This window comes from Amia ocellicauda, chromosome 4, assembly GCF_036373705.1.
Source record: "Amia ocellicauda isolate fAmiCal2 chromosome 4, fAmiCal2.hap1, whole genome shotgun sequence".
In the NCBI taxonomy this organism is placed as follows: Eukaryota; Metazoa; Chordata; class Actinopteri; order Amiiformes; family Amiidae; genus Amia; species Amia ocellicauda.
In genome coordinates, this window is record NC_089853.1 from 24,664,521 (window position 1) to 24,687,406 (window position 22,886).

Below are 22,886 nucleotides of genomic sequence, written 5' to 3' on the forward strand. Positions count from 1 at the left end.
GACCCATTCCTTGCTCTTAGGGGAACGAAAGGTGCTTCACGCCCACCAGCCAACCCAAACCAATCTCTCATGTAGACTATAATTGGCTTTTCAAGGAAATGAAATCTTTCTTATATTTATGTGCCAGACTGTACCTCCTCAGCCCCCTCCCCTGCAGATAACCACTTTCTTAGAGGCAGGACATATGTTAAAGTTCCCCATAGGAATGGTGCTATGCTGGGCAGACACCATTCTCCCAAAACCAGCCCCTTCATCCTGGTGTATGATTGACCCCCAGGTGCCTAAGGACCTTGGAGCTTTCACCCATTTTGCCCAGATCCCAGTCTATGGAGTGATGTTGAATCATTGTGTCCGGGCTCAGGTAAGAAACAACAGCACAGATGCTCAGTAGGAGACCTATAGGAAGCGAGAAGTAGCCTGTATGAGTAATGTAGCTGATTGTATGCTTAGACGTTGTGTTAGACTATTCAGCCATAGTCTAGTCCGTATGGGGTGCACTGCTTTGGACCTGTCTGTAAAATGTTGAGTTCAAAGTAGCCACAGTTTGTATTATTAATAAGGGTATTTTAGTTTTCCACAAATTCAATACCCATGTTTTTGAACATACACAATTTAGCTTTGCAAGATACAATACTTATTGCAACATGCACAACAGCCATAAATAGAATGGGAGCAGCCAGATCATTTTTTGTATCATGCCGAATGATAGAAGGATTGAATTCTGGATAAAAATATGATATTTACTATTCACATGTTTTGCTAAATTAACATACAAGTGTTAAACAAATTCATCTTTTAAAAATATATTTGATATCATGCACAAAAAATAGATTGCCTTTCAGTACTTTTACCTGCAGATACTTTGAGTCTAGTTTGTGTCTAGTGTTTAACATATCTGGTGTTTGTGTACTGTAACTTGAGCACTTTGTTTTCCTTTTAAGAATGTCTAGTTTATGGAAATTCTGTGATGATTCAGAAACCATTACAGTCTAGACAATTATTAGCTTGAAGGCAGGTATATAGTAAATAAGGTGTTCTAATCCAATGAAGGGGTTCAAATGGAGTGTGAAAAGGCAAAGGCTGAATTGAGAACTCTGGAGCTGCTCCGCACGCAACCTGCAGAGCTGAGATACGGCCTTGATGGTTATTCAGCTGAAGTGTGATGTAGGCTACATCTCAAAAGAAAATTAGTCTTGTGGTAATCGTGTCATGTTTTTTTTTATATATATAGTGTGACAAAAGGCACATCTCAGACACAATCACAACAGAACTCTTTCCAGCACTCAGTCACCAGGAAGGTAGCTTAGATAACTGGCTATTCCTCATTAGATGTGTACTTCTGTACATGTTTGCTAAGCAGGTACCCCCACCTGCCCACAGTTTCTCATTTGGAGAGAGAAAGGAGGAGGGGTGTATCTCTTTAACAAAGCCTGGAGAAATTCTGGATCCTATACTGCTGGCAAGATGAAAATATCCATTGCCCTCAGAAAGCAGGACAGTGTTCCCAAAGGGACCTATATCACAAGTATACTATCACAGAGACCAGCCCTCTTACTCTGAAGTGTATGTTTTGGGTCGCCTACCACCAGAGTTTACTTTCCCCTAGAGAAACAGCACATTTTACTATTACATTATAACAACACGACTCAACATTGATTAAATCTCCACATCCAAGACATGTATCAATGTGGTTGATTTGCGTCTTTAATAATCTGCTGCTAGTGGGCCAATGAATTAATGCTGCTGATGTTTTTGGTTGTTTTTCCATAATGTAATTACACTTGACACTCCCAGCAGGCCATCGTTTTAAGGATTTTCTGCCTAAAAGCCCAACGTCAGGACAGAGCCTAGAGCCATTAAAAATGCAACCCTCTTTCGCTTAATTTATATATTAGACTAGTGAACCATTTAGAGAGATTCCAATAAGAGATAGTCATCTGCCTTGATGGGAAACAGACATAGAAGCAAACTTCTTACATTTTAACAAAGATTAAACTTCAAATACAGGGAATAATCCGGCCTGTACGTAATCCAAAAAGCCATCCGTAGCAAGAAAGTATCTCATGTTGTAGATTGTAAATCATATCATCAGAAATTATTTTCATTTGTTGATAGATTTTTCTTTTTAAGTGAGGTGGCTGAGAAAGATATCTACAGCTTGTCAAATGTAAAAAAATAAAAATAAATAAAAAATAAATAGAGAAAGCCTATTTAGGACTTGACTTACTTTTGGAAGTGATATTTTAAATGTTTTTACTTATTGAGTTCAAAAGTTTATAAATACTTTGTTTCTTAATTGAATGCAATTGGATTAATTTACCAGTTTTCCGATGACTATAAATAAATCCTGCATGAGTATGTTTTTACATTCCAGTAAGTGTTTCTTTCTGAGGGATTTAACTAGCCAGGCAGCACTAGTGTTTTACTATTCCCCCCTGCATTTCAAAGTCCTCACTGCCGAGGGATATGCATTCTGTTCAGCGTGTGGTGAAAGAAGTCTGTGTAACTTTCTGGAAAGAGAAGTCTGTCCTTTGAGAAGACCAGGAACAAAATAACTTCCAGCCTGTCTTGTTTGCCAAAGCAGAGAAAATATGTAATTGGCTTAACAGGGTCATGGTTTTGTGATTGAGGTCATAGCAGATTAAGGAGCTAAATCAAACATGTCCATCTGAAATTGTGTGTTGTGCTGCTAGCTGTAGTCTGTCACTATGTGTGTATTTAAACATGGAAGGCAGATGCATGTTTGTTTGTAAATAAGGGTGAATTAATGGTTCTGTGTGTGTGTGTGCATGTGCGTGTGCAAGGGTGTCTTCATAATTCCATTGCAGGGCGTGTGTTTGTATGACTCCTATATGGTGTTCTGATTTGTGTTCTTAGGGACTGATTGATTAACATTTTAGCTGAAACACAATGTTTGTCCAGCAGGATAGATTTTATTGAGAATTTACGAAGAGAACAACTATAAGCTGGATGTTTTCAAGCTGGGAGACTCATTGTGACTAATTAGTAGCTGTTTGTGTTGACATAAATCATCTTTGCTCCATCTACCTGTGAGGTATGACCTATGGAAGGAAAACTGAATATAAATATTTTCTGAATTTTTTCTGAATAGTGGAAACCAAAAAAGGTGGTTGTGTATGTGCAGTACATTGGGAGAGATGTACACTTGACTGGGTGCTTGTTCATACTGTGGAGATTGTTGGTGTTAGTGAGGATTGGCATAATTTATTTCACCCCTGTCTGGGATTAGCTGTAGTAGCCATAGACATCACTGAGCAACACACCCACACTCACAGCTCACAGTGAACTCTTCAGGAGGACCCAGATGTCTCCCAGGAGGCATTGTAAGATCAGTATGTTGGATCAAATTCATTTTCCACTATAAAGCATAATAAAACATTTCACAAACGGAAAATCACTTAAAGAAAGATACATTACAAGATTAGGATAGCTCCAGACAGCCCACATTAAATCTTGTGATTTTTGAAAACTGCAGACTTAGAATTATCCTAGTGACTAAAATAAAAAATAGGATGGGGCACCCCAGCTTTTCAAGAACATGCTGCCATTCTTTGCATAGTCTTTCCATTCCATTGACAGTTGTTTGGGAGAAACATGGTTTGCCGGTACTGATACTGAAATTAAAAATAGAACCTCAGATGGTGCCTTGGCCTTTCTATCCACTAGGAGGCAAACTGGTCACACAGAGACTGTACTGGAGTGCTGCCAAAAAGTCAGTAAGAACTGTTTATACAGCGCATGAGGGTCTGTTAGATCACATGACACATCAAGTGGCCACATATATTTTATTTGTATTCCTGCATTTGTTTGGCTTGTTACTGTATTGGGACAAAGTCCAGTAAAAGTCCACTCTAATATTTAAACAGCAACATTAAACAAAGACAATGCAGCATTAGCATTGCGAGCTGTTTGAAGACTTAAAAAACACTTCCCCTGACTCAAATAGCTATCTAATTCTTCCCAGAAGGACAGAGCAGGAAAACCTGTTTCAGCCTGTTTCAGGATCTTGTTTTTATAAAAATAGTCCAGCTGGCATGATGAAAATAATTTGTTCATCCTCTATTTTCCAAGCCAGGAGTAATGACATTTGTTTTACTGCAGTTTTACAGTGTTAATGGATGGGGGAAGAAAAAGTATATTTAAACAATTATGGGGGGGGCGGAGTTGAGAGGCACAGAGTGCTGACAAGTGCTTGAGCGAGACGTTCAGGAGAAGTGCTTCACACTGTCAGTACTAACAACAGAGAGACGTGTGTGATCAGGGGGCGTTGCTGTCCCTCTTAGCTGTCTGTTACTCTGCCAAGTGATGTTTCTGCCCACACCCTGTTAATGGGCACAGTGTCAGGGTGTGTGTGTGTCTGTCACCTCCTGAGCAGGTTAAGTTGTAGTGGAGAGGATTTGCCACAGTCCAGACACACTTTAATTTATTCAGCCTCTATGAACCCCCACCCCCCAGGAGTGTATCTGAACACCGTGTGTGAATGAAAAGAAGCATGAAGTGAGGGTTGTGATTGGCTGGTCAGGGACTTTGCTGGTGCCTTCATCTGTAGTGCTCCCTAACATCACACCAAATAGTGCTTTTGACCAGCTGGATCAGACCGCTCTCTTTGCAAAATATAAAAAAAACAAAATGCAAATGGATTAATTTGGGTACCAGACTGCTGACATCAATTTCAATGCTCCTTTTGGACCCGTGTGACTTCACATCAAAGAACTGATCTGATAGGCAGCAAAATCTCATTGTGCTTGATTATCTCGATCTGAATCCCAGACACTACAAATATGTGCTTTCTACACGGGGAGAGACGGTTATTCTCTTTTGCTCACATCACTCATGTGATTTGTTCTTTCCAAGATGGCACTATAGGTAAAAGACAGAACAGCCATCTCAAATAATTAGCCGCATTTGCATGTTGAGACTTTCCATATGGGCTATGAACCTTGCGTCAGCCTGTCATGTTTTTTTTTAATATATATATATTTATAATATTTGCTATAAAACATACTTTAATGGTCTCAGTAAAACTAGATGTTTAATTTGCATTGCAGCCTGATCTAATACTATTTATTGCAGAGGACGTTTATACCAAACATTCAGACCTTCTTGAAGAAGAAAAAAACAGGACCATGAATGTTGTCAGCAGTTAAATCTCCTTCAGTCACAGTGTGTATGATTGTAAACACCACTTCTATCAGGCATTAAAGCTAACTGTGTCTGAAGGGGGAATGCCACTGCACTTTAAATGCTTAATGTTAAATGTTAAAAAAAGACAAAGCCATTATCAGTGCCACTCACAGTATTCTCCATACCTATGCATGCCTTATTTATCCCAGGATGTACTGTTGGAATGTCTGTGGCACTCTTGTCGTGAGAATTTTCCATGGTGTGATTATTAACATCTGGTGCTTTTAATGTATTGAAAGGAGATGATTGCGTAATGCTCTGTGCTCTGTGCAGGACTTTTGAACTATTACTGTGGAGACCGTGTCTAAGCCCTGGTATAATTGCTGACTTGCCAACATTGACAAGAAATCTTTTTCCACTCATTAAGCTAGACAAGGGATGTAGAAGCCCCACACTGGATTGTATATCTTTGTTTTAGAGTTGGAGGCTAGGCCTTCCAGGGAAAGGCTTGGGGGAGGGATTTGTACCTTTGGTTACATAAACCTGACCCCAAGCCAGAGTAGCAGAAACAGTGATGACGTTTTTTCTAAGCTCTCTGACTGAGAATCTTGGACGAGGTGATTAACATAAGGTCTTCCCAACTCGGAACCTTGTTCCCTCCTATGCCACTGACACAGTTCTATTTCTGTGCTCTTAGCACGGTGATGGGATTAGGGAGGTGGCCTGTTTCCCAAGGTGAATTGGTGAGAAATTTAAAAGCTTGGATTGAAAAGGATGGGGGTGGGGTAGGTGCAAGTAAAAAAAAAAAAACTAAAACCCCTCAAATATTCACACTGCAAAAAATCACTGCATTGGAAGTAATTCCATTATTTTGCCTAAACCGATTAATACTCTGGCCCAATCCTATTGTACTTCCAAGTCCCTGTGTCGCTTTGCTTTTCGCTGGTGTAGCCGGGCTGACAGATGGGCCAACACATGCTGCTGTCCGCTGGCTGGCTAATCTCCTTGGTTTGAGAGTGGGGGCAGAGAGGAGGGGTGGCCTAGCACTCTGCTGCACTCACTCACTCATTCACTCACGGTCGCAGTGGCACTGGGACTGTGGGATGTTGGAGGAAAAAACAGCAACTTTTTCATCATCATTTTTTTTAAGTTTTGGAAGCCTAGGCTTATTTTCTTATGGTATTAGTGCATCTCTTCCTCAAATATATATAAAAAAACTAACATCTGGCACAAAGGACAAGCCCTGTTCTTGGAGGGGGATATAAATAATCCTGAATAAATTGGACGAGAGCTCTATCTGCATGCTGACAGCAACCTGTACTTCTTTCAGGGATGTGGTATATTTAAAATGGCCACATTTTACATCTTTTTGGGCAGTGATTATCGTGAGACCAACACAGACGAAGGCCAAGGCTTGTAAGAACAAAATAACTGGATAGCCAGCAAGAATTATCATTACATCTTCATCGAGAGAGCAGATTTTGGAGCGCTGGAGTCTGGGATGTTGTTAGCCCCCTCCCTCCCTGTGCACTCGACCTTGGAGGCGGTGTAGGAGCCTTACTGGAGCCCCCCCACTCCCCTGTACCCGTAGCAACAATCCAGGATGTCGGCAGGCCGGGCTCTGCGTCGCAGCAGTGTCTGCCGCTATTTTGTCAACGCTGTGGCCTATCAGGTGAGAGAAAGCCCCCTTCCAAGGAATCTGATTGGAGGAAGTGTAGAAAGGAATTTTGGGGAACATTCTGAGCTCTGAAATACAGCGGTTCTGTCATGCAGCAGCTGGGAAAGCCCTTCAGACTTGGGGAGACATGTAATAATGTAGATTGTGTTGCAATGATAGGAACTGCTGTTCAGATGCAAGGTTACCATATATTCTTCTACAAACTGCTGTCTTTGCTATGCATCAAGTAAACATTTCAGTACTCAACAGAGCAGATGGAATACTGACCCCCTGGTTGATTTAACATTTTATCGATTTGGCATAAAGAAGGGGCTCGGATGTTTTGGGGCAAAGTGAGATTTACACGGTTGTTATGAATTCTGTTCTTGCCTTGTTGTCTGCTTGCTGTATTGTTCAGTTTTCATTAGTTGCAAATACTGCAACACTATACCCAAACACCTCTTATCTCCTGTCACCTCTTGAGCAGTTAAAAGGCGTGCTTGGACCTCATTTAAGATACTGAGCTGATCTGTATGAATGGACAGTTCACTGTAGCAGAAGCCATGTGAGTTCACTGAAACTCGCCCAACTCCTAACCTCTTCAGCCGTTGAGAGAGAGAGACACAGTCTGCCAGTGTTTAAACTGGCAACACCATCTCTGATAGATTAAAGACCACCATTCTGTATCCAGTCTCACCTGAGGTGGTTCCTACCAGCCAGAGGTCCAGCAGGTGTGGACAGGAGGGGCATGCAATTATATTGACAAAATGTTAGAGTGAGCTGCTCATAAAACCTTCAGATTTGTTTCTAAAGTACCATATGATTTTTTATTTCTTTCCTTCTTTCTTTCTAAAGTGCTGCACTGTTGTAGATGTATTTCACTAAGTTAGAGAGAAGCAACCCTGTGTAGGTAAGCCTCTGGTTTCTGTTGGATGTCCAGCATACATTCGTAAATCAGTGTCATAATGAAGGTAAAGTCTTCGTTAATCTGTGGAATTTGGTGCACATTAGCAGAATGGCCCTGGGTTTTAGTCTCCTCCTCTCCCTCGGCAGAATGATGCTACTCAGGATTAAGAGCTCCCCGTTGGACACCTGCCAGGCTGCCTGCCTCTCTCATAGACTCCGTGTTCGGGCAGCACAATTTCCAGAGGCTGTGTGTTATCTGAAATAATCCTCTCCCATAGACCGGTCCCACATTCAAAGCAACAGTTTTTTGAACAGGGTGGCCTTAGGTTCCTGCAACTCTGAGGTTGTGCTGTCAGCAAAGCAACTTAAGATCCACAAACTTTCTGCAAAACCAGATCCCTGCAGAATCTCAGAATGAAGTGAAAGAGTTGCTTGTTATTGGTGTGCCTTCAAGATTCATGTCCATTGTGTGGATCCCATTTGCACAGGAAAGATTGATGCTGTATTGTTGAGCCTTGTGTAAATTAGTTTAGCTGCATTCAAAGCCCAGAACATTCTGCACCTATGGTACCTCTTAGGCAAAAGTATGTAGGCTGTATGTTGCAAGTGGGCAGTTCGTCTGTCCAATTAAGACAAAACAAAACTATATTGGTTGCTTTTCACATGCAATGTAAGATGATTTGTATGTCACAATGGGTAATCTCAGTGAGGGTTTTATGTCCTTGAACTCCACAGTATCCTTCAAAGTGAACAGCTATGGCTTTGAACAAATGCTTTTGAATCTGTGTGGGCAAAGAGATACTGTATGTTAAGAATAGTTGTTACTTTGATCCCTTTATTCATTTCTCTCTCTCTCTCTCTCTCTCTCTCTCTCTCTGGCTGTCCGTGTCTCCCAGGTATGTTGTTGCTGTGGCCCTGCTCCGTGCTCCCTGTGCTGTGCCTGCTGCCCATCCATCAAATCGTCCTCCAGCACACGGCTAATGTACACGTTGTTCCACATCCTGGCTTGCGTGGTGTCTTGCCTCATGCTGTCTAGGACCGTCTCGGAGGCCGTGCGAGAGAATGTGAGTAACTCTCTGAGACTGTGAGGGTGAGCTGAAAGAGCATCTGTAGGCTGGATAGGTGCTACTGGTCACATGTATCTTGAGTTAGGTGTACAGTATGTGACTGCTGACTGCGAATTGCTACATATTTGTATTTGACTCATTGATTCTTAAAGTTGTCCTTTGTCAGTCTTGGTAACAGTAAATGTACTGGAAAGGTATCTTCTTTTGTCTGATGTATCACATTTAATTTGTTTGTGGCATTTTATGGGATGTCCACATCATTAAAACAGTTTCTGGCATTGAATGGCAACATAGCTGGCACTCCCGCTGTGTTCATGAGTTGTGGATTCTGGAATCTGTTCATTTTCTTGCATCAATTTGTCCATACAGGCCTAGCATAATAGTGCAACTTTTTCTGCACTTTTTAAATCTGGTTTTGGGTTTAATTACATAGACATTCATGTAGTTGAAAGTTATTTTAATATTTTTCCTCTGTTTGCCAACGGGGACATTCTGAACAGTGTCATAATACATTTTCAGGCAGTGTATTTTTGCTGTAGATTTGCTGAAGACCAAGGATCTTGTAACCTAAATGTTTTTACTTTGGCACTGCCCTCCCAATTCTTGAATGTAGAAATCCACTGACATCTAACCTAATTTTCCTGCTCTTGTGTTTGATGTATCGAGTCATGTTCAATAAAGATCCAATTAATCCCCCATTAGGAAGCACGCTAACCGGATTAGCCACTGAAGTGCCTCTCAGCGAAGTACATGTCACAGACAGAGCACAGCCACGTCCTCCAGAAGTGGGGAACTTTGTAGAAAAATGCAGCCCCTCTGAACAGCAGATACCTTTACAATATTAAAGCTGTCAGTATTCCCATCATAGTGAGAGAAACATAAGCATCTTGTTAGCCTAAGACCTCTTAAATCCTTCGGACAAGGCACTGTCAAATGAGCACAGAGTGTCTGTAATTGCAGAACCTCTTTGTAGTAGGTGTTTGAGAAGAGATGAGGGGAGGAAGCTGGTCAATAGAGCTATATTTCTTTATTTTACTTTACTTTTACCCATGCAATGATGTCAGGTCATCGAAAAGATAGAAAGTCAAGAACATACTGAAGATCTTGCTTCCTGAGCCACTTTGTGTCAATTTAAATAAGCCTCCATTACACCTCTCCTTTTAACATCAAAGAAATGGAGCTGGTCGGTAATAGTTGTTGTTATAGTATTGTCCAGTGGGAACGCTGTTTGAGGCAGGGAATAAGGAGGCATTAGGGAACTGTAATAGAGTGTGGAAGTCTGTTTCCTGCAGAACAACCTTGGAATTATGATTTTATTTTTGTGGAATTGTATAGCATTGCATTATATTATACTATGCTGAACTGAACTGCGCACAGCAGAACACACAGGCCCAGGTCTAAGCCACAATGAATTATTTTGGATAAGTTCAGTATAGTTGCTGATCAGTACTATACATTCTCATACCAGCTGCTTTGTTCCCATGTATGTGTCGTAGGTGCCTTTTTACACCCTGATCTGTGACCATGTCCAGGGGGGTGGAGACTGTGAGATGCTGGTGGGGTACTCAGCAGTGTACAGGGTGTGTTTCGGCACCGCCTGCTTCTACCTGATGCTAGCGCTCTTCCTCATCAATGTCCGGTCCAGCCAGGACTACCGTGCTCTCATCCACAACGGGTCAGTGTGGCAGGCAGGCACCCGACTCGCACTGCCAATCCATTCTAGCATTGCACAATGTCTTCTCACGGCCCTGCTTATATTGCCATCCCATAAACCCAGTAACTGAAAATAGATTTATCTTCAGACCAATTACCCCTCAGGGGACTGAACCACACATTATAGACAGTTTAATTAATTTAGCTCCAAAGAAAGAAAACCTAAATCATTTTAGGGCACAATTTTTCCAAAATAAATGTATTTTACAATTGAACCGTTTATTTTACCATTTCCGTATGTTGTAGATGGGCGTTCTGCTTTTGTTTTAATTTGGGGAAGGCGTTGATGCAGATTACACTCTTAAGAGCTGTTGCTGGGACTTAATGCCTTTCCTCTCTTAAGACACTTATCTAACCAGGGCTAGAGAACAGCAGCAGAAGTCAGGGAGTGCTGTGAAAGAAGGGCAGAGGGGTCAGGTTGTTTTCTAAATGCCCTCCCAGTCCTGCTGCCCTTTAGTGTCTTCAGCCACATCCCCATTTCTTTTCCACAACAATGCTGTCTGTTTGCTTCTCTCTCTCTCTCTCTCTCTCTCTCTCTCTCTCTCTCTCTCTCTCTCTCTCTCTCTCTGCAGGTTCTGGTTTCTGAAGCTGGTCACCCTGATTGGGATGTGCGCAGCTGCCTTCTTTATCCCCACTGAGTCTTTCCTGCATGGTGAGTGAACTACTAGACCCCACCACACTGCACGCTCACACACTGTGTTAAAAGATTAAAAATCAGCAAAACAAAACAAGAAACAAATTGCCCTCTAGTCATTATAAAAGTTAACACTTGCTGACGGATGTTTTTAAATGGAATGCAATAAATAGCATCCAATTCAGGAAGCTCTGCCCTTTGTTCAGGGTTTACACCTGCATCTACAGCATAGTTGTTTCTAACAGCAGCCTCTTCCAGGAGCAGCTGGGGAATAAAAACAACAAACTCGTGTTCCAGATCAACTACAGAGTGTGAGAATTCCAGAGCCGATTCCTTCTGCGCTCATCTGATAAGGGCCTTTACGGACATTAGCCCGGCAGTCTGAATAAACACCCTTTAATGTGGGAGCACAATTAAAGCATGATAAGGTTTCTGCACAGATTGCAGAGGCAGGGCTCACATGGGCTACATTAGGGAATTATCTAATTCCAACAACATTGACTATCATATGAGCACAGCTGCTTGCATCACCCCTGTCACAATGTGATTATGCCCAGACCCTGGTGATAGCTCACACTGGATGACCAGAGCCACTTCACTATCCCTGCTGACCGTGTCTGGTCTAATATAATAGCAGTGGAATATGAGCAGACAGACAATTGGGCAAAGCAAAACCCAGTATAGCTGTGAAACATATCTAAAAACATATGCAAGTGTAGTTATAAAGAATGCTATTAAAAATGAATATTAAAACATTTTGCAGCATTGTTTATGTATGTATTTATTTATGTTATGTTTTCTGTTACAATGTCAGTGTGATTTAGGTAATAGATTTACCAACTCAGGATACACTTCTTATTGGTGACCACCAGATGGCACCAGAGGGCTGCATCTTTAAGTTAAAGCAGTAACGGCACATGAGCTCTTATTCACAGGTAGTATTCTGTATCAAGGCATATGGCACTGCATTGGATCCCAGTTGGGCGGCACAAGTAGAATCTTTGTGGAGTATGTAGTGTTCATATTTATCCAGTTCCAGTGATAACTTTGTCTCAGCTCTGGCTTGGGGAGATGGTGACTGTAGTCTTCCTCTTGTCAACTTTATCTAACCATGTCTGGCATGCCTCTTCCTGTGTCTGTCTCTGTTCAGCCTGGCACTATGTTGGCGTGGTGGGGGGGTTTGCCTTCATCCTAATCCAGTTGGTCCTCATCACTGCCTTCGCTCACACCTGGAACAAGAACTGGTGAGCTGGTGGGGGGGGCTTGTCTGGTGCCTGATCTGTGCAGTATGGTGGGGGGTGTTGAGGAGAAAGTATATAAGATGCTCTGTGTGAATAGACAGAAAATATCTCGGCTACATCTTGCAGGGGGCGTCTGAGGCTCCCTGGGTGTTCTCCAGCAAGCTGCCAGCAGCAGAAGCATTTTCCTCTGATGATGTCGACAGTCATAGTAGTGTAAAACAGAATATAACAGAACTGTTATCACAATGAACACTAACAGTGACACGCCTTGTCTCTAAAAAAAGGAAATTAAAAGAAGACAAAATATGACTGACATTCTTTTACATGCATTATCAAAGTTTGGCATGTTGTATATGTGCGCCTCGGGCCATGTAGCGTGTTTCAGTGCTGGCAGTTTCTCTGAACATCTGGCTGGCGGTTCTGCCCTGCTGGGTGTGGTGTTCTTTGCTCTTCCTGTCTCGGGTTTATTCACCTGTGGGACTCCGAGAGGTGCCTGTGGAATGTAGGGCAAAGCTGGATTTCATCTGGCTTGCTTTTGAGCTCTCTGTCACTGTACACCTTACTCATATCTCCACTGTGTGGACTCTTATCCCTAGCAACATAGGCATAAATCACAGTCAATAAAGCACATTATCATATTTGCATCTGTCTTCTGAAGGCTTTTTCAACTCCTGTGCTACTTCGTCTCTCTTTGTGCCCATCTCCTGACAGGCATCTTGCTTCCAGATGTTGCCCACTAAGTGAAGTGCACTTCACAGCCTTTGCTGCTGTTCCAGAGCACATGGAGATATCAATTAATAACTCGCACTTTCTGACAGGATAACATTTTCTGGTTTAGGAGGCTTTCTCAGGGCTTTGGAGACTTTCCAAATTAAAGAAATAATCCCTCAGCACCAGCCCTCACCCCACCCTGCACACAGGGCCCTCTCCCAAGAGTCTGCACAGGTTTACTGCTGTGGACAGATGTTTAGGGTGCTTTGGAATTTTATAGAGTGATTGCAGTGTGTTTAGTGGCTCAGTGTTAGTGCCTGGGCTGCTTTGTTCTTGTCTTTAATCTCTCTCTCTCTCTCTAGGTTGACAGGAGCTGCTGAAGACAAGCGCTGGTACCTGGCCGTGCTGTGTGCCACCATGGTCTTCTACACCATCGCGTCGTCAGCCTTCACCTTCATGTATAAATACTACACCCACCCTGCTGCTTGCCAGCTCAACAAGGTCCTGCTGTGGACCAACCTGGGGCTGTGTGGCCTCATGTCCTTCATGGCCATCACACCCTGCGTCCAGCTCAGTAAGTCCCCGTCCTCCCAGTGAGCCGCCCGCTGAGCAGCACCGCCCACGACAACACTCGCAACACTGACAAGACAAAGACATTCATTGTATGCAAGGGCCTGAGCTGAGCTCTGTCAAAATCTGAAATTGAGCTCACACTGAAGGTTCATTTTCCCCAGTGTCCATTTCCATTGATAAAGTGATAAAGAAGCATCTTTTGAATTGTAGTACATTGCTAAAGTCATCCAAAAAGGGCAAGAATCCAGGACGTGCACATGTAGCTCAGAGTTTGGTGCTGACGGGGTTCAGAGTTGTGTCCTGTGGTATTCCTTTAGATCTTCAGAGGAACCTCATGATTGAACTTTAAAGCATGCATTAAGATTAGGATCAGATTGATTTCTCTCAGCCATACAGCACAGTCTTTCCCTAAGGCAGATGAAAACTACACTCAATAACTTATTTACCTCTCAAGTGAAACAAACACTTTTTTATTAGTTATTATTATGTCTTTTATAAAATTGTATAATTTTCATAATCAGAAAGAGAAAATAGACCTCAGCTCATCTTTTGAGCATTTGTTTTGGTTATTTATAATGATTCCCATGAATAAGACACTTTTGCCTAAACATGTCAGGATTTTACTATCACTGCTCAAGAATTTCCTATTCCTGGAATGTGTGTGGAACGGTATGGACTTTGGATTAGCCAATGCACTCTCTGATTGTGTTGATACTGCGGAGCTACCCAGAGCAATTAAAGGCCTGCCTCCAATAATCTGATCAAGCTGGAGGTGGGTATTGCACAGATAAAGCTGATCCCAATCTGAATTAAACTTTATACTGGTTTTATTTATTAGAACCAAAGAACTGTGCGCATGGGACACTGGTATTTCGTAATGTATTCGTGAGAGGCCTGGTTGGACTCCTCTGTGTTGTGATTTCAGAGCAGCCACGCTCAGGACTGCTGCAGGCCTCCATCATCAGCTGCTACGTGATGTACCTGACTTTCTCTGCATTGTCTAGCCGCCCCCCCGAGAGAGGTACGCCCCCTGGACACTGCACACCCTTGTCCGTCCCTTACAACTGAACTGCACTCTTAAAATCACCCCCCACTCTCTCACTGTCAGCTCTGTCAAATGTGCCAAACTGAGTCCTAAAATCACATTGTTACCTTGTCATTTTGTTTGTGTTATATAAGTAGTTGTTTCATGATTTGTGTGTATGGATGAAGCATGTTTAAGTGTCTTTTAGGTTTGGTGCACACTGGAGATGCTGCAGAAAGCAGTCCTGACCTCTCTCTGTCACTGTCTGTCCTACAAAGTCCTACAGAGCTTTACCCTTCATGTCTAGCTTTTGGCTTTAGTCTCCTTGACCTGATAGTATCCCCACCTAACACCCGAACCTCTGAGGTGTGTAAATATTTTCGACCAGTGGAGAATGTGAGGGTCATTGAGCATGCTTGAGGGTCAATATCAGCACTAATAGCTTTCAGAGCAAAATCCCAAACTTCCTGTCCCCAAACCCCCCCGCCAGCATTACATAACCTGGCCCCAGAAACAACCTGATTTGCTTTGATCCCACCGTTAAGGATTTGTGAGTCACTGAAGAGAATTTCCTTGGTGATTTCTTATTCCATCTTATTTTTTTCCATGTTCTTGATTAGAAAAAATAAAAGAACTGAATGATCACACATCTATCACACATGCCCTTATTCTGTCTTCTGCCTCCCTTCTTTGAATGGAGTCCAGGCATGTGTGCGAAGCGATAGGCCCTGCAGTGACTGTCTGATCCTCAGAGAAAGCCAGCCAGCCAGCCAGTCAGTCAGTCAGGGGGATCTGGAGAGAGTTAAGAGTTTAATCCACAAACAAGAGCCACTACTCTCTAGCTCCTACAAAGGGAGCAGTGTGTGTGTCATCCAAACACTTACAAAGTTAAGAACTGTAAATGGACCATTGTCAGGTAACATTCGAACATTGGTATCTGACTGTGGGTTTTTTCTTACAGCTTTGCAGTCCTTCTTTTTACAAAAACACAATTGATTATTTTTGGACCAAAGAAAGATTAAAAAAATAAATATATATATATATATATATATATATATATATATACACACTCACCTAAAGGATTATTAGGAACACCATACTAATACTGTGTTTGACCCCCTTTCGCCTTCAGAACTGCCTTAATTCTACGTGGCATTGATTCAACAAGGTGCTGAAAGCATTCTTTAGAAATGTTGGCCCATATTGATAGGATAGCATCTTGCAGTTGATGGAGATTTGTGGGATGCACATCCAGGGCACGAAGCTCCCGTTCCACCACATCCCAAAGATGCTCTATTGGGTTGAGATCTGGTGACTGTGGGGGCCAGTTTAGTACAGTGAACTCATTGTCATGTTCAAGAAACCAATTTGAAATGATTCAACCTTTGTGACATGGTGCATTATCCTGCTGGAAGTAGCCATCAGAGGATGGGTACATGGTGGTCATAAAGGGATGGACATGGTCAGAAACAATGCTCAGGTAGGCCGTGGCATTTAAACGATGCCCAATTGGCACTAAGGGGCCTAAAGTGTGCCAAGAAAACATCCCCCACACCATTACACCACCACCACCAGCCTGCACAGTGGTAACAAGGCATGATGGATCCATGTTCTCATTCTGATTACGCCAAATTCTGACTCTACCATCTGAAGGTCTCAACAGAAATCGAGACTCATCAGACCAGGCAACATTTTTCCAGTCTTCAACTGTCCAATTTTGGTGAGCTTGTGCAAATTGTAGCCTCTTTTTCCTATTTGTAGTGGAGATGAGTGGTACCCGGTGGGGTCTTCTGCTGTTGTAGCCCATCCGCCTCAAGGTTGTATGTGTTGTGGCTTCACAAATGCTTTGCTGCATACCTCGCTTGTAACGAGTGGTTATTTCAGTCAAAGTTGCTCTTGTATCAGCTTGAATCAGTCGGCCCATTCTCCTCTGACCTCTAGCATCAACAAGGCATTTTCGCCCACAGGACTGCTGCATACTGGATGTTTTTCCCTTTTCACACCATTCTTTGTAAACCCTAGAAATGGTTGTGCGTGAAAATCCCAGTAACTGAGCAGATTGTGAAATACTCAGACCGGCCCGTCTGGCACCAACAACCATGCCACGCTCAAAATTGCTTAAATCACCTTTCTTTCCCATTCAGTTTGGAGTTCAGGAGATTGTCTTGACCAGGACCACACCCCTAAATGCATTGAAGCAACTGCCATGTGATTGGTTGGTTAGATAATTGCATTAATGAGAAATTGAACAAGTGTTCCTAATAATCCTTTAGGTGAGTGTATATATATAGAAGGTACAAAAGATGCAACTTCTTAAAACAAACATACAAATAAATGAACCACAAATGTGCTCTTTACACCTGAAGAGCACCATTCTCCTGATTTCACAAGGTTATTTTTAAATTCTCCCGCTGAACGTTTCTCATAGACTTTGAAACAAAGTAGCAAAATACAATATAGATGCAGAAAAGATAAATGTTTATAAATGTTTGTTTTCAGTTGAACAGAAAGCCAATTAGCATGAGAAAAATGTGAATTTCGTAGCAAAAAATCATTGAAGGTGGAGATTCTTGTAGTGTTGTGTTCTTAATAACAGGCATTTATTTCTCTCTTGAGTTGCACCTGAATTCCTGCAGTTTGTCTGTATGGTGCCACAACTCTGTGCATGGTGGCACGGCCTACTCTTCAGTTAAACTGACACTGTAGAGTTTGGTGAAAATGAAGTCCCACAGTGAGTGGTACAGTGCGTGCCTGGGCATCCGGGGCACTAGACGGTGGGGGGGGCCTTCCTGGCAAGCGCTGGGGCAGGGACTCCTGTCCTGGGGCTGGGAGGGCTGGGAGGGCTGTGCTCTGACATGTTGAGGAAATATGCACCGCCAGCCTGCTATTAAAATAATTATTTCTTTAAAAAACCTCTAAAGACATTTTGGTTTGGTTGGTCCCAAAGCATTTTCTGTTTTTTTATTTCTTCTTTGTGAGTGTGTCTGTGTGTCTGTTCCTCAGGCATGTAAAACCATGCTCTTTAAGGACATAATAAAGTTTACAATCAACTGGAAGCCATTTGGCCTGAGAGTAGCTTATCAATCCAGAATCAGCTCCAGACACTTCTGGAGCCAAGAATGTCAGGTTCAGTTTCATAACTGGTCTTTTGTTGTTGTAGACGTTCACAGCTCTTGCTTTAATGATGTTTTCTCCTTTTTGCAGTGCTAAACATACCTGATCTTAATGTTTAGGTGTGATCTTCGGTCCTTGTTTAATTAGCAACCCTGAATAAGTGCTTGTACTCCCTGTGTATATGTCTCTGCTGTTGCTCACTGTAACAACTAGCTCATGTAAAGGCGTCGCTTATCTGTGCCAGTCATGCAAATCCCATATGTTCCATTGTTTATTTTTTGTCTGTCCGAGAAAACCAGGAGTTTGGTGGCTATTGAGGCGACACTTAAAAACCTGCTCCCGCCGTGCCCCTGTCACAGTGGCGTGTGGACACAAAATCCCTGGGTTGCATGCTTGACTTTCTGTCTAGCAGACAAGTGCATGCCCCAGGGGACTGTGCCGTTCCTGTGGGGAGAGGTCTCTGTCGGGCAGGCAGGGGGCTGTGAGAACACCTCAGGGTCTAGGTCCCAGAGCGAGGACATGCTCCGTCTGAGCTGGCCCCGATTAAAACACTGATATTCTGCACCTCTGTGGCCCCCAGCCCGTTGCCCTCCACTACACACCGCGACTCGGCACTGCACACCACAACAAACACTGTGCCGGCCACGGACACTGCAGGGATCTGGCGGCCTGGCCGTCCCGGCTTTTGCCCCATTGCTGAGACAGAAAAACAAAGCCCAGCTGTTGGAGGCAATAGCAGCTTTTACTTCTGTGTAGAAAGCCAACACGCAAACTTAAGAGTAACTCTGTGTCACCCCTGTTCTTGGAGTGTCCTTCTCTAAAGCCCAGGCTCTTCAGCACAGTGTGCCTTCATGCCCGGGAAACTCTGAAATAAAGCACACATTTATATATTTTTGTATTTATTCAGACCCTCATATATCGAGGGCAGCAGACGGCTTTGCTAAAGTGCTTGTTTTATCACGCCTTTTTGTAGCCACGGAAAGATTGTGCTGAATGTAGAGGAGAAATCCGAAGACAAAGATTGCAGTGATCAAAGCTCTAGATTTGTACTTGTGCTGCAAACCCTTTGCCAAACTAATCTTTTACACCTGCTTATCTCTTTGGTTTGAATTAAAGTCCTATAACGCGTTGTAGGTTTAAACGCATCCTGATGACAGAAACTGAACCTCGGCCATTATCCCTCTAGTCCGCCATATGCTTTTGCTTTAGACCAGCTCTGATTTTTTTTTTTGTCCAAGGTTTTGATCCAAATACCTAATCAGTTTCAATGACTACTGAAAAACAGTTGTTATGGGACCTAAACTGATGTAGTAATTATCTATTGAGCAACCCATCTCATGTTTTCAATTAGTTTCAAAGGAAAAAGCAAAAACACCCAAAAAAACACCTAGTTGTTAACAGGTCTTTAGATTGGGGGAAGCAGCAGTGCGAAGGTCCTCTCTTTGTCTTTTCAATAAGAGCAGAGATCAGTGGGAACCTGCTCTTGACTGGGCTGTGTGTGTGTGTGTTCACAGTGGAGTACGAGGGCCGCAACATGAGTGTGTGCTTCCCCAGTGTGAGCCGGGACGGCATGCAGACTGAGGACAACGCTGTGGCCATCATCGGGGCTGCTATAATGTACGGCTGTGTCCTCTTCGCATGGTAAGTTAGCGGGGGCCGGGTAGCTGCTGTGCCCTGTGAAAAAAAAAAAACCCGCCCAGCACCCTAGCCACACTCCAGCTCAGCACAGATCTAAGCTTTCACTGGCACAGATTTTTCTCAGTTTAACCAACATTAAATATTTTTGTCTGTTAAATAGATTACTTTTTTTATAAAGTATTTATGTTTACTGTGTGTAGTGCTTGCTTCCTGTGAAGGTGGCAGCTGGAATCTGTAAATTTGCAATTCCTCTGACATCTGTTTATATCTGTTCAGAGTTAGGGGGTTTAATCTGGTAGGGAGGCATGTTGCACACAGACTCTGGAATCCCATCATTTGAAGTGATAAATAATGGTTCCTTATGATTCAAATTCCACAACATGGTGTTCAGTCCCTGCTGCTGTATTGACGGTGTTTTCTTGTGCGTATCCTGGCAGCAATGAAGCCTCCTACCTGGCGGAGATGTTCGGCCCCTTCTGGATGATTAAAGTCTACAGATACGAGTTCCAGGTGAGGCCCTACAGTCTTGTCAGCAGTCAGTAGTGCTCTTGGTGTGCTGACCACTGCCTCCTGCTGGTAGGGAGAGGGTTACATGCACTGCTTCTGCAATTCTGAGGTTCATTCTTACATGCAGCTTTTACCTTGGCTACCTATCTGAGTGTTGAGTCATAAATCCTGCCTGCGATCTCCTATTGAACCTGAGAGTCCTGAGAAGCTCAGATGGTGAAAGAGTGCTGTCCATTTGACATTCCAACAGTTCTGCCAGGAGGGAAAGCTGAAGTAAAACTCTTTTTAGCTTATACAATACAAGAACATGAATATAACATTATCTGGGGCTGAAAAAGTGTTTATGTGGTGCAATGTGAGGATATCTCTGGCTGATTTAAACAGTGACCCCTGAGATCTTTATCTCTCCAGTCTCTCTCTAATCCCCGCTGTCTTGCTTCTCCCCACAGAAAGCCAGCTGCTGTTTCTGTTGCCCAGAGGAGGAAGAGGGTGAGAGTTCTGATTTGAATTTAATTTGCAGTTAACATCATTATATTATAGCTAAAACATTAATAATATTATTATTTATGAGGCAGATCAAACGGCTACTCCCTCCCTGGTGCTGCCCTCCCCAGACCCCATCTTGTCTGTCCTCCACATTAAGAGAATATCCTGCTATTCCAAGAGAAATCAAATACACCAGATCTGAATCAGCTGGACAGTCAGTCAGCTGTGAAGGGCCCCCTCTGCTCTGCAGTGAGTGATACCCTCTCTCTCTCCTGTCTCCAGATCAATCAGTTGAGGTGGATGATGACACTAAAGGGGGTCAGAAGGTGATCCACAATGAAGCCCAGCGGGTGGTCTACAGCTACTTCTTCTTCCACTTTGTCTTCTTCCTGGCCTCCCTGTACGTCATGATGACCCTCACCAACTGGTTCAGGTAGGGAGGCAGTGAGGAGAGCGAAGGCAGGGGCCGTGTGGTCTCCAGGGCACAGGGAGGGGCTTGATCAGGTGTTTCCTATTGAGTTGGGGGCTGAGCGTGGCTATATCTTATACAGACACACTAATGCGGGTCCATAAGGAGTGAAGCGTGATCGTCTCTGATTGAAATTGAATCAAAAGGATTATTTAAGTGTTTATAAGGAATAAGCCTTTGAGTGCAGTGCTGATTAATTAATTTGATAATTCCTTGCATGAGCTTGAACATTTCCATAAGCATCCAGCCACACTCACAGGCCTGGGTGTTCCCAACCTGCCCAACTCAGTCTGAGAAGCTCCTATTTAGCCGTCCCCACCCCTGACTGGCTCGCATATTAACTAAATATTTGAATGAAATGGCCTTTTCTTATAGCAAATTTAAAGAAGGTGTATTTTATTTTGGAGTCTCAGAACTCTACAGGAATCTGACAGTGTACTGTGACTGGTCCTGTATAGTAAGGGGTCCAGCTCTGTGCCCTGGGCTCTGTGTGGGTCACGGGCTGCAGCCTCACGTTGTTTTCATCCCCTTTAGCTACGAGTCGGCCATCCTGGAGACCACCTTCACCCACGGGAGCTGGTCCACCTTCTGGGTGAAGATGTCCTCGTGCTGGGCCTGTGTGGTCCTGTACATGTGGATCCTGCTGGCCCCACTGTGCCGCCGGGAGCCCACATTGCGGCCCAAGCGCTCCCGCATTAAGCGACGCGCCACCCTACAGCCCAATGGCAGCGTGTGACCCTGTGGTGGGTGTTGGTTGGGGAATGGTCTGGATCAACCATGGACATCATCCACGCCAAGACGATGCCTTCTGCGCAGCTCCCTACACCGAGAGCTTTGTCCGTTTCATTTACAGCTTGGAATGCATAAAAAACAACTATGCAAGTGCAATCCGAGTCGCAAGCATGAGACGTAAAACCGTACTGTGGTGAGCACACAATCCTGATTCCTGCTGTTGTAGCATTTCATTCGCCTCAAACATATAGAAACCTATAGAGCACTTGTCTGGTGATGTGAAGCAGCTTCCTATCCCTTTGACACTCCATCGCGCTAGATGGACCATTGAGCTGAGAACACAAGACGTAGAGTATCTATGGGCTTTCACAACATGTATTGCTTTTCCCTGGTGACTGTCCCCTTCTGAGGAATGTTTTTCAGTAGGCACTAATTACTAAAGAATTTATTCCTTTGCTTTTTTTTATATTGTTATCATCTTGAACTTGCAAACTGTTCAAAGCTGAATTGACATTCACCACAGTTGGCAAGCATCCATTGCCTAGCATAAGACCAAGCAAAGGCTTAAACAGGGTCCATGTTTTCTGTGATCTATGGCCACTTCTTCACCTCACCCTGAACTCAGAAAGGCTGGGGGAGCACTGCCATCTGTAACACCCACCCCTTCAGCAGCCGGCCATGGCCATGGGGAGAAGGCGCTGCCGTATGCGTTGGGAGAAACGGCGGGTTGTGTAAAAACTGTACAGTTATAGTATACATATGACTGAGTACCTCTCACTATGGTAAGACTGAGAAAAGCATTGTACTTTGAAACTTTTAAGAGTATACAGCAGTAGTCATATTTAATGTGAAGTTTTTTTTTTTTTAAATACATATTTATAATAACAATGTAGTTTTTTTGGTTGTTCTTGCATGTGCCTTACAGTTTTATAGCACGGCTTAGACGTTCCCACACAGGAATCCTGAGAATGTGCCCAGAACGGCCGATTCCAGAAGGACCGGTTTGGGTCTTTTACCAAGATACAACAATGAGAGTTGTCTTCATTTCATATAGTAATCTCACAGCAGTGACACGGGTAGCTCTTACAGACATGGGAATGAGTCAAAAAGATGAAATTGGTCTGGAACACATTCTGTTTTGGCTTGAGAAGATTAGTTTTGATAAACTCACAAGAGGCCAAATAGAAAATGAAGTTCAGTCTTGATATTATCCCATGTTTTTTTTTTTTTCATGTGGACCACCCATGTATCTTGTATCTACAGACAGGT

At 43.3% G+C, this 22,886-nt stretch overlaps 1 protein-coding gene across 3 annotated transcripts; it reads left to right on the top strand.

Annotated features, from left to right (window-relative positions):
- Nucleotides 1–161: 161 nt before the first annotated feature.
- serinc4 (serine incorporator 4) lies at nt 162–22,648 on the top strand. 3 transcript variants are annotated; one of them, XM_066701558.1, is made up of 12 exons: nt 162–361; nt 8,605–8,772; nt 10,272–10,450; nt 11,061–11,140; nt 12,273–12,366; nt 13,437–13,648; nt 14,573–14,668; nt 19,300–19,426; nt 19,861–19,933; nt 20,380–20,419; nt 20,699–20,849; nt 21,420–22,648. In XM_066701558.1, exons 1-12 carry the CDS (start codon nt 185–187, stop codon nt 21,619–21,621), a joined length of 1,599 nt encoding a protein of 532 aa, XP_066557655.1. In that variant the 5' UTR covers nt 162–184; the 3' UTR covers nt 21,622–22,648. The 3 variants fall into 3 exon arrangements, with proteins under 3 accessions (XP_066557655.1, XP_066557656.1, XP_066557657.1); XM_066701560.1 differs by lacking the exon at nt 162–361 and adding an exon at nt 6,238–6,817; XM_066701559.1 differs by lacking the exon at nt 14,573–14,668.
- Nucleotides 22,649–22,886: the final 238 nt, after the last annotated feature.

Excerpts from the sequence above, each read along its gene's own strand:
- serinc4 (XM_066701558.1), top strand. The coding sequence starts at position 185 with ATGTTAAAGTTCCCCATAGGAATGGTGCTATGCTGGGCAGACACCATT. Across the intron at positions 8,773-10,271 it reads CGGAGGCCGTGCGAGAGAAT|GTGCCTTTTTACACCCTGAT; the intron begins GTGAGTAACTCT and ends TATGTGTCGTAG. Across the intron at positions 14,669-19,299 it reads TAGCCGCCCCCCCGAGAGAG|TGGAGTACGAGGGCCGCAAC; the intron begins GTACGCCCCCTG and ends GTGTGTTCACAG.